At 40.3% G+C, this 13,526-nt stretch overlaps 1 protein-coding gene and 2 non-coding genes across 3 annotated transcripts in view; 1 reads left to right on the top strand and 2 right to left on the bottom strand.

The window, feature by feature from the left end:
* LOC126417177 (serine/threonine-protein phosphatase CPPED1-like) overlaps window positions 1–13,526 on the bottom strand; it is a 132,258-nt gene that overhangs the window by 16,318 nt on the left and 102,414 nt on the right. The window contains exon 5 of the mRNA XM_050085079.1: window positions 6,857–7,140. Coding sequence (XP_049941036.1) covers window positions 6,857–7,140 — 284 coding nt within the window. The remainder of the gene's footprint in view (window positions 1–6,856; window positions 7,141–13,526) is intronic.
* On the bottom strand, window positions 9,754–9,826 carry Trnat-agu (transfer RNA threonine (anticodon AGU)). Its single transcript has one exon. It is a non-coding gene; the product is annotated as a tRNA-Thr (tRNA).
* On the top strand, window positions 10,191–10,264 carry Trnai-aau (transfer RNA isoleucine (anticodon AAU)). Its single transcript has one exon. It is a non-coding gene; the product is annotated as a tRNA-Ile (tRNA).

The raw sequence follows: 13,526 nt of genomic DNA, 5'->3' as shown, positions 1-13,526 counted from the left end.
GGGGCAAATGACAGTGATAGAAACTGACTGTTCTGAGGAAATGGCGGAGTTTACAGTAATCACATGGTGGCAGTAGGTTACAAATCACCTCAATGCACTTAGAGTTGGGCAGATGCCAGAGGAGTTAATGATGTGGCCCAAGAAGGTTGACATTTCTCACTGTAGTACACTACATCATTGGTTTCATGAGTGACAAGAACTCATTCGAGGTGGGCAGAGTGTGAGTCCATGTCTGGTGAAAAAATAAGGACATCATCCAATACACATAACAAAAAGAAAATTTAAAAACAGACTGTCTGTAAAGTGCAGCCATGTTTGCGGAGCATTTTTTAGTCCACAAGGCATAAAAAGGAGCTCAAACAATCCAAAAAGTGTGGTTATGGCAGTCTTGTGAATGTCATCTTTGTACATCGGTATCTGCAGATATGTCTTCTTACAAACAACTACACAGCCAGCAAGATAGTCTGTGAAGTCGCGGATATTACAAATTGGGTAATTTTCCATGATTGTGTGAGCATTCGAGGCACTATAGTCACTGCAAAGTCTGGCTGAGCTATCCTTCTTAGGGAGGAGACAAATGCGTGAGGCCCAGCTGCTATCTGATGGGTGAATGACGTCAGCTTGTAACCAAACCCATCCGCTGCTGACTTTGCCATGTGGAGGTGGTCAGGGGGTAGATTTTTGGGGTGCCAAGTGACCGGCGGGCAGGGTGTAGCATTAATGCGGTGCGCCATGTCATTGTTGCTGGCTGACAAGATAAAAGATCACATAGGGTGGAGCCACTAGTTGAGAGTTTGTCAGTGTGGGCTGTGTGTAGGTCAGTGTCCAAAGCAGCAGAAATGGCATCAAATGTCAGCCTTAGGCTGCAACCAGGTTGCCCGAGCAAGTTGGTATTCTGCGGATGTGTGACACAGTCAGCGAGCTGCGCAATTTTGGACACGGCACGGCAAGCAGTGCCGCATGCAGGCACTGGCTCGGCCCAGGAGGCAGTGGCAACAGATGGCAGCTGCAGACTGGAGCTGGGCTGCTCGGGCGTGGCCGGTGCGTGCCCATGCACAGAGCAGTCGACGAGCTGTGGAGGTTTGACATGGCACAGTAGGAGGCAACACTGGGTGCAGGTGCTGGCTCAGCACCCACCTAAGCAAACAGTGAGGTGGGGTCAGCTGTGTCAGGTGACTTGAGGTATCGGGTGAGAGGTGCAGACCTGCTAGCATAGGCGATACGCAAGGAATGAAGGCGTTTGAAGGTGGAGTGAGCCTCTGCAATTTCTGCCTGTGCTGTTCAGATGCAGCTGCACAGGGCCACACTGTCCTGTCAGAGGTGAGTGAGCTTCTCTTGCACATCCATATGCATAAGGTGAAAGGCCCACAGGACCAAAGTTGAGGTCTAAAGTCTGCATCTGGATACCCCTAACAGCGATAGGAGAACCATTAGCAGCTGTCAAGCGAAGGAACAAGTCTTCAGACGTAGGTAAGGCAGGTGTGTGAGGTGCCGTGCTGACCTGCGATCCGGTGTCGATCAGGAAACGTAGTCTGCTGATGTGCTCAAGGATGTACAGACAGTTGTTTGGAGCAACGTTGGAAGCCAGCAGCCAGGTGGGACTTTATGTATGTTGAGATGCCTTACACATTGTTCACAGCTTGAGGCACCTCTTGTGGTCTATGAGGGGAGTTCGGGTAGCCACAAGGTTGACAACGACAGAGGTGAGACTGTGTGTGCATGTCTGCCAATGTACTGGAAGTGACAGCTGGGGCAGAGTTTTTTGTAAACGTAGGTGTTGGTAGCAGCTGTGACATCAGCATCAGAGGGGCCAGGAGTGCTTGGTGTCTGCAGAAGGTTGCGCACATTGCAATGCAGCGTGTGTATCGATACCATTGTTGGGAGATTTGTTGATGCTGTGCTTATGTCGAGAAATGGCGAGAATGCAGTCAGTCAGGAAAATGCGGGCATCGGGAGACTGGTCACTAGTGGCAAGTAAAGTCAACTGCACCTGGGATGGGAACTTAACAACCCAGATCGTCCACAGCACTTTGTCAGGCATGACGTACAGGTCTATTTTGCTGCGAAGATGCCACCACAATTCAGACGGGGTCCCATCCTGTAAGTGTTCACTGTAAAGTACCTGGTGTAGTTGCTCTTCAGGAGTCTGGGAGAGGCCTCGTAAGAGCATTGTTCTGGCAGTCCTATTATTGTCTGTAAGTGGCGGTGCCAGGGTGATGTAGAAAATGTCAGCGTGGGTGCCAAGCTGGCTGAGTCGAGTGACGTACTTTGTGCTGTCCGTGACGATGGCATTGGAGGTGAACATACTTTCGACAATCGCAAACCACAGGTGTGGGTTGTGATGTGTTGGCAGAAGAACCAACACCTTGTAGCTAGAGGAGGCCGAAATGCAAGCGTTTAAGCTCACGCAGACTGGCGTGAGGTCTGGAACAATTAAAGGAGTTGAGTCTAATAAGAAAAGAACGTAGTTCTTGGAATACTTAACTTTAATCCATAATTGGAGAACATCGCTCTTGATGATACATAATTACAATCTCAATATAAACTGGTAATGGCGCCTTGCTAGGTCGTAGCAAATGACGTAGCTGAAGGCTATGCTAACTATCGTCTCGGCAAATGAGAGCGTATTTGTCAGTATATAATCGCTAGCAAAGTCTGCTGTACAACTGGGGGAGAGTGCTAGGAAGTCTCTCTAGACCTGCCGTGTGGCGGTGCTCGGTCTGCAATCACTGACAGTGGCGACACGCGGGTCCGACGTATACTACTGGACCGCGGCCGATTTAAAGGCTACCACCTAGTAAGTGTGGTGTCTGGCGGTTACACCACAGGTTGTCCATTTGGAATGGCAGTAGTGTGAGCCATTAAGCAGTCGACCGTTCAACTCAGTGATGTGGTTGGAATATGGAGAGAACTGCGTGTGGGCAATGGTTGGTAATGCAGCTGGCTCCACGAACTGGAGGATATATAGCCTGCCACATGGTGAGGATGAGACGGTATATCTATCAGGTGGACATGTGTCTGATGCGTGCGATAATGGCCACGATGCAGTTGGCATGGATCATAGTCGAAAGCGTGAAAATGTTGACAGAATGCAGAGGTAGATGTTACACTGGTAGAGTCCATAACAAAGTCAATATGTAGATTGTCAATTGCATTGTATCGTTGTGCCCCTAAGATGTGTGACTAGGCTGCAACTTGAGAAGTATCACTGTCACTTTTAATCACTTGGGCAACTTACAGAGCACTGTTCATGACAGTCAATAGTGATGGATGCAAGAGTTTGACCAAATTTGTGGTCAGCGTAATACAATGTGGATGTGATAGCCACATTGTGGTGGCACAAATTTGCACTATTTTAGCATTCATTCGAAGTATGGGGTCACGAATATGGAACTCCGGTACACAGTGATAGCTAACGATAGATGACACAGAGGTATGGAGAACACAACATACTTTATTTTATAGGAACTTGATAAATATCAGAATACATGACATAACACACTCAAGTCATAGAGTGAACTGCACTGCTACCACCAACCATCAGAGATAAGACCGCAAGTAGTTTTCTCTGGCCAGAGATGCTAACATTCCGACAGGCTCTTTGTGAGCAGTGAGTAACTCTAGTTGGAATGTTTACAGCAGGAATTAAGTTCAATGATAATATTACTTACTGTAATAAATTCTTATTGGAGGAATTGTTAAGAGAATCTGCATTAAAGTCACCAGCAACCACTATTTCCTTGTTTTTTGCTGTTAAATAGGCCAGTGGAACTTCAAGATGAATTATGAACAGATTAAACTTCCCTGCAGGTGCTCATTATACATTTCTTAATATGAAGGATTTATTACAAAATTCTGCTTCCATTGCACATGCTTCCACGTGCTGCTCTAGGAAAACTTATGAATATCCATGTTCTTAAATTTATGACACTTCCTAATGAATATGGGAACTGCTCCTTTCTCCATTTCTGCTCTACAAATGTGAGATGCTATCCTAAATCCTGCAACACTTACACATCTACACCAGTATTCATATGATGTTTAAAGAGGCAGATTATATCAACTGGCTTTGATGACTAATTAATCAATGCATATAAGTAGTTCATTAATTTTAGTTTAATCCTCCAATATTTTGATATAATAAAGAAAGCTGGCATTTCAGAATGGCTGAGATAAAATTGGGTGGAAATAAAATTTCCAGTGATTGCTGAAAATTTTTAACTTTCATCTGTTTGTGATAGCGAAATAAGCCAGAATGATGTTGTTGGGTTTCTTTCACTAACTCAGGGTTAATTTCAATCCTAACCTCTCTTAAAACTTGACTTCTTTCTGTCCTCTCTTCTCTAAAAAAGGCACTGCTCTGACACTTGTAACCATGAGTATTTTATCACTCCTGACAGTGCATCCCCCTTCAATTTTCTGCTATTAGCACGCCCTTTCCTATTGAGCTGAAAGCCATACCTAATATAAACTCATCTACTGACGGGATCAACAGGGACCACACGAATATGGTACCCTGCACTCGACATAAGCAGCCATCCCAATTCCAAATTAACTCTGCTGACAGAAATAGTTCAAATGATTTTTTTCATATTTAATAAATGATTTGTAGACAACTCATTGTTATCAATTTCCTCAACAGTTTCTTCACCAACAAGGTTTGAAACAATACTGCACTCGCTATTTATTACAGTTTTTAACATTTAAAAACAAAACAAACTTACCGTCTGTCAGTGTAACTGATGAATAGTTTGTGTGTGTGTGTGTGTGTGTGTGTGTGTGTGTGTTACGTGACCTTACTGCCTGTTACAGCACACATGCCACCAGATTCATTCCCCAGAACTCCACATGTGGGAACAGGTGTTACATCATGTCCTTGGTCTTAATTATGTTAATTTCTTAGGTCTCAGCATTTCTTCTCAGTAACTATTCCTGTCCCCATTCCTGTCTCATTTTCTATATCTTTTATTTACTGACCTATCTATTTTTTCCCACTCCCCCCCACCTCTACCACATACAATGTAGAATAGCTTTCCACTCGTATTAACTCATGTACAATATTTTGTTAAAGTGCACGTCATTTATGACGGCGGCCGAGTTTAGGTTCGTTCTGCACATCTGATGTCACAAAACACAGTCAGCCAATGAACAGAGAACGACACTGCCAGAGCTTGACTGCAGTACAGGGCAGGGCCGAGTGTCTTCAGTTTTAGAAACGTTCAGTCATAAATAAAGTAACTGAATGAAATCAATGCCTTGATAGCAGAATTTCTTTTATAGAAAGTTTGGAAAAACATTCTTTATACCAATTGCTTCATATTCTATTAATTAATTAAACCAAACAAACAATAAGCCCCCTAATTCAGGCGATAGCAAGGAAAGGTGTTTGTATCATCCTCACTAACCGCTTTTTCGCTATAAAGAACAGCAGTAATTGTTTATTCCTATTGTACTTCGACGAAACGTGAGTAATTCATAGTCATACCAACAGTGTTTGTCGGTATTTTGCGTCCCAGTTTAAGGTCCTCCAGGAGCTATATTGAATTATGAGCTGCGTTAGCATAATGGTTAATGCGTTTGGCTGCTAAGCGAAAGGTTCCGAGTTCAAACCTTGTTCTGTGCTTAATACTTTCTTTATTTAAAAACAATATCGAAGTGTCATACTTTATGAATTTTATTCATTTGAATGTAATTTTTTGAAATTTCTAGTGTCATCTGAAATCAACCATACGGAAAGTATACGCTATGGACTTTTACCTCTGGAAAATCTTCAAAATTTCGTGCAGTGGTTTACTACATTTAATGCTGCACAATAACTGCGTTGAACATCGATACAAAATTAAGTCATTTATGGGGGGAAGGTATCAGTCAAGAAGATGTGTAAAAATCAAATTTTTGGGCCAAATAGTTTTTGTGAAATCGAATGATAAGTGTGTCAAAGCAGTCGGAACACCAGTGTCTCCACAGGCGAGCAGTACAATGATGACAAAATCGCGCACAGCGCGGAATGCGGGGAGCACGTCTCTGTAGCAGCGAAAGGGTTAATGCGGCCGTGGTGGCTTTACTTCATAAACTGCGTGCTCCCCTCTAAACGTAAGTTTGCTTGGCGCATGCAACTGGCAATGCAGCAATCTCCTGCGTCTGGGCGGACATGCGCAAACCGCCAAGATAAAAGAATTGAACTACAGTAATCTCTGTCATGCATATGTCCCTACATTCCACCTTTATGCTCTCAGGTTTTCAAATCTTGTCTGGTGCAATCTCCAACAATCACTTTTGCCTTCTCATCCCATCCAGAAAGTTCCACATCATTAAGTTTTATCATTCAAATGATCAATGTAACATGAAACTAACTAACTAACTTTTGTCATATTCAAATGACGACATTACTTACAGTAATTAACATTAAACACTCTCATTCCTCACCAATCATTTTGAGACATAATATTTCACAGAGTGATAAATCAAACTTAATACTAAAAATTGCTGTTTCATGAACTGTGTTTTATGTTAATTATTTGTAAAGTGATTAATTAGTACATTTTATAATTTTGTTCTCTTAGCAGACAGATTACAATAATCTCAATAAAGCATGTGTGCCAATCGACAGCTCTCCTCAATCTTGTCTGCAAAGTTGTATATTCAAAAGTTATAATTACACTAGTTTTTATGATAATTAATCATATCTCAGCATCAATACCTCCCCTGATAATCAAACTCCTCTGACAGCATTTCTAACTCGAAACTGTGGCATGCACTTAAGCTGGCAACATGACTAACTTGTGCTCATTAACAGAGTCATTGGTGCCTAGTGACTATACTATAAAATGTGACGGTTTAATTTTGCCTTACTAACCTGCAGACATAAGTTTATCCAGAAGCTTCTTGCGTGGTTCTGGTGCAAGTGAGAAGTACCCAATGTCTGTTTCATCAGGACTGTTTATAAATGGTGGAATGTGCATGAAGACAACGGCTCTGCCTGGCTTCACACCAGATAAAACTTTGTCAAGCCACACTTCTTGTGCCTTGGCTTCTTCAGGGACACCAGAAGGATCATAGTAATACTGGCTGTTCAAGGAAATGTACAGGATACCAGCACACCAGAAGGAGAAGTAATCATCGCCCCAATTTGAGTGGAACCTGTAATACATTACAAACAATGAAATGTTGAATTCCCATAATATATATTTTCAGCGTGAACTTATAAATCTGTAATCATAGCAGTTAAATTCTCACAAAAACAAAAATTTTAAAAATCGTCAAACTGATGTAGTCAAACATTCTTATATCTAAAATAATATATGAAATGTAGCAAGAAGAGAGCTGACTATAACAGTTTTTGAGTAAACAAGTTTATCTATATTGCAACAGGATCAGTTCTGTGATGCCCTGGAAATGAAGAGCTCTTCTATCAATTTGAAAACACTGATTTGCAACCTATTCTTCTGGGAGGATGAAAGTTACTGATGGTTAAATCACTGCAGTAAGGCAGTTGTGGATCTCAGTGCTGGCTTAAATCCACAATTTCAGCTTACATTTGCGCAGCTGAGCGGTCCTCCACAATGTCATTATTATTCAGTCTACCTGAGTTGCTTTTCTTTTTTCTGCATTTTAAAGAATTTTGTCCACTATTTCTGACAATGTATCACTATTCAAATAACTTGACTATGGGGCATGACACCTATTTTAATTCTGTTTTCTTTGGTACTTCACTAGTTCTTGGTTCTCTTTTTTACAAAAATTTTAATGTCATGTATATGCTGATATTATCTCGCCAATATTTTTGATTTAAAGTGTTTAATTCAATTAATTCTAGACCACTCTTATTTTTTCCATGGAGTGACATTTTCTCTGAAAGTTTGTTTAATTTTATGTTTTGATATTTGCTGTGTCTCTAATGGATTCTGATATAATTTCGTTATGATTATCAGCATGTAACAGCAAGTACTTACAGTCCCTAGTTGGTAATATGATTTTGGGAATCAAGTGTGCAAAATTTCACCACTATATCTGAACTACAGAAAAAAGAATAATAACTAAAAACTAATAATTGGCTTCATTGTAAAAATCTGCTTAAAGAGTTGGGAATTATAGCTGTGCCATCTGAGAACCCATAACAATGCACCTTAAGAAAAACTTTATTAATTATAGCTCTAGTTATGGTCATAGAACAAGGACCCAAATTCAGTTAAATGTTACATTAAAAATTAAACATAAATCTCAAAACAGTATTTTTTATTACGGAATTAAAAACTGTAAAAAAAAAATTGCCCACTGAAATGAAAATGATAACTGGATCCAATACTTTTAAGAAGGATGATAGAACTTACCTCTTAAATAATATACATTACACAATAAAGCACTATTGAAACAACACAAATTAGGGGTAGAATCTGCAAAAATAAAACCTCATTTCACAACATACTTTTAGAGTGCAATGCACATTACTGAAACAGTGTATGAACAACTTCTGTGACAGAAAATGCTAACCTCTTTTCATCTTCCTGAACACAATGTTTCTTCATTATGGATGAATTCTATCTCATTTTAAGGAGCAGACACACACATACACACATCCTCCAGCTCTGAAAAAGTGTTTGTCTGACAGCTAGCACATGTCCCATCCTAGTTTATGTATCTTTAAATGGCTCAGCACCTCTAATGTTTGGTGAGTTGTTACTGTTCCAACAGAACTTTCCATAAATATAGACACTGATGAGTCAAAATATTATGGCCGCTCCCACAAATGTGGAACTGAATAACATCTGGTAGTATTTCAGTCACATAACATGGCAAGGAAAGTATGTAACCAGAGCAGACATGAATGATAAATCATTCTAGTGATGATGCAGATCACAACTTTGACAAAAGGCGCAATGTTACGACCCAACATCTAGGAACGAGCATCTAGGAAACAGTGAAGTTGGTCAACTGTTTGTGTGCTACTGTCATGAACATCAATGAAGAGTGGTTGAAGGATAGTGAACCAATGAGTACACAGCAAGGTGCTGGATAACCACAGCTCATGACTGAACACAGAGGCCGGAGTCTTGCTTGTCCTTTAAAGCGTGATAGTCAATGTCTGTAGCACATCTGATGACAGAATACAATTATGGTGCAGGCACAAGTGTTTCAGAGAACACTGTACAGTGCACACTGTTGAATGTCGAGGTCTGCAGCAGACAACCCCTATCAACAGTTAAGATTGCAGTGACCAGAGGATCACTGATATTGGACTGAGATCAATGGAAGCAGGTTACATGGTTAGATGAGTCATGTTTCTTGTTCACTCAAGCCAATGGTCATGTCTGGATATGATGTCATCCAGGCAAACAGATGCTCGAAATATCCACTGTGCTTTGGATGCAAGCCAATGGTGTAAGTATTATGATATGGGGGGGGACATTCACTTGGGTTTCCATGGGACCTATGGTAGTAATCAAAGACACCACGGAGCTTTGGACTATGTAAACACTATTGCGAACCATCTGCATTCCTTCACACTTGACATCTTTCCCAACAGCAATCACATACTCTCATCCTTCAAGATAAGTATTCTTAATAAAAGTTTCGTTTCCTGCTCTACTTTCATGACTTGCAAAATGTCTCATTTGTGTGGTGTCTGTTCTTTCAGACAAGTGTGAAAGAACAGACGCCATTTTGACCCAGCAGCCACTATTAATTAAGACCAAAGGAATTTGAGACACTGGCTGCAAGTGGGCACTAATTTAAACCAGTGGGCAAAGTTGAAAATGTGCCGGACAGGGATTCGAACCTAGGTCTCCTGCTTACTAGGCAGATGCTCTGACCACTAAGCCATCCGGACACAGTGGTCATCACAATCACAACTGCGTAGACTACCTTAGCAAGCCTCCCATCAGATCCAAATTCCCAACTTATCCACACACACTGCTGATGTAGTGCCCCTGGCCCATCATCCTCATTACTTGCGGCATTTTGCCAATTCCTGTAAGGGTTCACTGAGGTGTGCATCCAGACTGAAGAGACCACCGGCCATCCTCACCTAAATTATATAAATGTGGTGTCTGTTCTTTCGGACATGTCCACAACAATGGACACAATTCTCATAATAGGCAAGGGGCACTACATTAGTAGTGTGTGGATAAGTTGAGAATTGGGGTCTGATGGGAGGCATGCTAGGGTAGTCCAGGCAGTTGCAATGACTACTGTGTCTAGATGGCTTAGTGGTCAAGAGCATCTGCCCAATAAGCAAGAGACCTGGGTTCAAATCCCAGTTGGGCAAAAATTTTTAGGTTTCCCCATTGATTTAAATTAGTGCCTACTTGCAGCCAATGTCTGTAATTCCTTTGGTATTGATTAATAGTGGCTGCTGGATCAAAATTGTGTCTGTTCTTTTGGACATGTGTTTTGCAAGCAGGAAACAAGACTTTTATTAAGAATACTTATTTCAAAGGATCAGAGGGTGACAATGATTGCTGAGCTTATTTGTTTACTGCAGATGTCCTAGGTTCCGTACTTTTTGGATTATGCTGCATTCTTTAGCAAATCTCCTAATTTTACTTTTTGAAATAAAAATCCAACACAAGTATTGTGATACTTTTTTTCAAACTGCAACTTCTTACATCCACCGCTTACCACAACAAATCAACAATAGTAACTAACTATTTAGGTCTAACATGGGTCCTTATATAAAAAAGTGACAATCCATGATGACAAGTTCATTATTAGTATAAATAATTTTGTAAAGTTATAATGAGAAATTACATATTCACAAAAACTTTAGTGTGATAGTAAGTTTTACAATCCTGAAGGGAAAATTTGAGCCAATACGTCTTCTTTTATAAAGTATTGGTTTTGAACAATTTCTTTCAAAATATGCAAATTGTTACTAAAGTGCTTAATCATTATGATTACTGCCATTTACTGAGGTTTAAATGCTAAAGTTACATATTTTTTTACAACCAACTATTTTGTAAACATTGTTAAAGATTATTATCCAATCAACGATTCACAATTTGAAAAATTACACGTGACACAATGTAATGTTTTTCTAGAACTTCGTATTCAATACTTTTGTTTATTTCATAGAAAAACTGTATTACATTAGTGAATTATTATCTTCCTGGATTAGATATCATTGTTTTAATAGAAGGGGAATGTGTATACACAAAATTTCAAATTATCACAATCTTGCAAATGAAATAGTATAACTATGATTGTAGTTTCTAGCATATCAATTATTCTAAATAGTGTTAGATAATGAATAATAAATGTGAAAGGAATAAGCACAAATGTAAATATATGATGACATAGTAAAAACAGATATAATGTATTGAGTAATTCACTAAAGATTATGTATCATTTACTCCCTTACAAAATTTAAGGTTGTTTCATTACATCATGCAGAATTGCTGCTGTATCATGTTTCAAAGGTAAATGAACACATTATTAAACAGGTGGGCATAATGTTTTGATGCATCCATTTATTTATCTCACTCCTTCAAGCAGACAAATGGGAAAGTACAGTGTATATAAAGGATAGGCAGGGACCATGCAATCAGAAAGGATGTGCCTGTAGTGAGTCACTGTATGAATATCTAATGGAACATTTTTGAGGAGGGAGAGTCAGGTTGAAATTTCAATTGTGGAAAAGATATATTGCTACTCACCATAAAAATGAAACATGGGGCTGCAGACAGGCACAACAAAAAGACTTACACATGAAGCTTTTGGCCAAAGCCTTCATCAGTAAAGAAAAACATACAAGCATTCACACAAGCAAACATACCTCACATAAGTCCGAGCGCTGTCTCAGGCTTCTTGGGTCAGACTGACTTTCTACACATTGTTAAAGATTGCAAAAGCTTTTTTAAATAACACAAACTTTATTAACACTCTACATCTTTATTCTTCATGCCTACATAGTTGCAGCCGTCTGCCAATAGAGAGCTCAAAACTGTGGAGTGTAACACGGCAGTGTGTAACGTAACTATGTCAGTGCATGAGAAACAGTGAGCTGTAATCAGGTTTTGAATCTGAAGAGTTTGTGCACACATGGAGCACCCTCTCGTTCAGCATATCAGTGCCTGACCATACACACACACAGCAAATCTGCAACAATCCGATGCCTTGGGTTCACTGTCCAAAATCATACTCCATACTGTCCTGACCTGGCCCCATCTGATTTTTATCTGTTTCCAAAACTTAAGGAAAACCTTCAAGGACTTCATTTTGACAGTGATGAAGCAGTGCAAGCCATAACAACGTCAAACACCCTACCGTGACGGTATCAACAAATTGTTCTCTCATTGGGAGAAATGTGTTCATTGCCAGGTTGACTCCATTGAGAAATAAACAGGCAGGCATGCACAATAAAGATGTAGAATGTCAATAATGTCTGTTTCATTTAAAAAGGTTTAAAGGATTTTTAAATAAAAAATTCAGAGGCAGTACCTTTAAGTTCGCCCTTGTATAGATTGAAGTCCCCCTACGGTTTCTGTCTGTAAGTCTGGCCTAATCTCAAGAACTACACAATTTTGACATGGTTCTCATTAATAGATAAACTGATCCATGAGGGAGGTTTGTGTATACATTTCCAAATATTTCATGCAAATTTGTTGAGCTATGATGATTAAAGTCTCCTGCTGCTGCAAAAACTATGCTATTGTCATCTAGCAGTGAATGGCAGAACCTGAAATCTGCACAGGCTGTGCTTCCCAGTAGCGGTAGCTTGTGCCAACTTGGCACTGCAGCTGGGCAGCTTTATGGCTGTCTCTGAGCCCACAGAGCACCCTTGCCATTGTCAGCACAGTTTTCTTCTCTAAATGCAACATGCAATCAAATGCAGAGGGCACATGTTGGATTTTTATAGGATCTACCATTTGCCTCAGGAAGTACCACTGTTCTGGATTCTGGAGTATATAAGATGCCTTGATCCATCCAGCTGCAGCATCACGCCAGTGCAAAGTACTGCTGCCAGTAGGCTGGTGCATGTTACTGTTGACTTCCTCAATGATTTTGTGATGTGGGACATATCAGATATTAAGCTGATAAAAACAGCTTTTTTGTGTAAAGTTATTGTTTAAGAGGTGTGTAGTGAAATGCGGCAAAAGGTCTCATAGGAAATGTATCACTAGCAATGGTGTCAGGGCTGTAACTTGCACTGAACTGGGGCTGTAGGTGGACAGACAGGGCAGTGCGGTAGCCCGCAGGTCCCATCATTGCCACAAGATGTCACTCTAATGAAATATGAAACAGATAACATTGATGTCTCCTGAGAACTGTCCTTTCATGTGCTACTTAAATATGAATGTGATGAATTCAGTCACCTAATGATGTTCTCTGAATCTGAATCATAATTTTATGCAGTGGCCCATAAACAAAGTTACCGCTACACAAGACAAGTTGTTCCTGCCGTAGATGTTTACTGATGCTCATGCAAACCTGGGTTGGGTCACTAGTATCAGTATAAAAAGATCTGTTACTCTACATCTACACAAATAATCTGCAAACCATTGTGAAGTGCATGGCAGAGGGTATTTATC

Source organism: Schistocerca serialis, chromosome 8 (assembly GCF_023864345.2).
Source record: "Schistocerca serialis cubense isolate TAMUIC-IGC-003099 chromosome 8, iqSchSeri2.2, whole genome shotgun sequence".
In the NCBI taxonomy this organism is placed as follows: domain Eukaryota; kingdom Metazoa; phylum Arthropoda; class Insecta; order Orthoptera; family Acrididae; genus Schistocerca; species Schistocerca serialis.
Note: the sequence above shows the minus strand (reverse complement) of the source record. Positions and strands in the feature narration are given on the sequence as shown.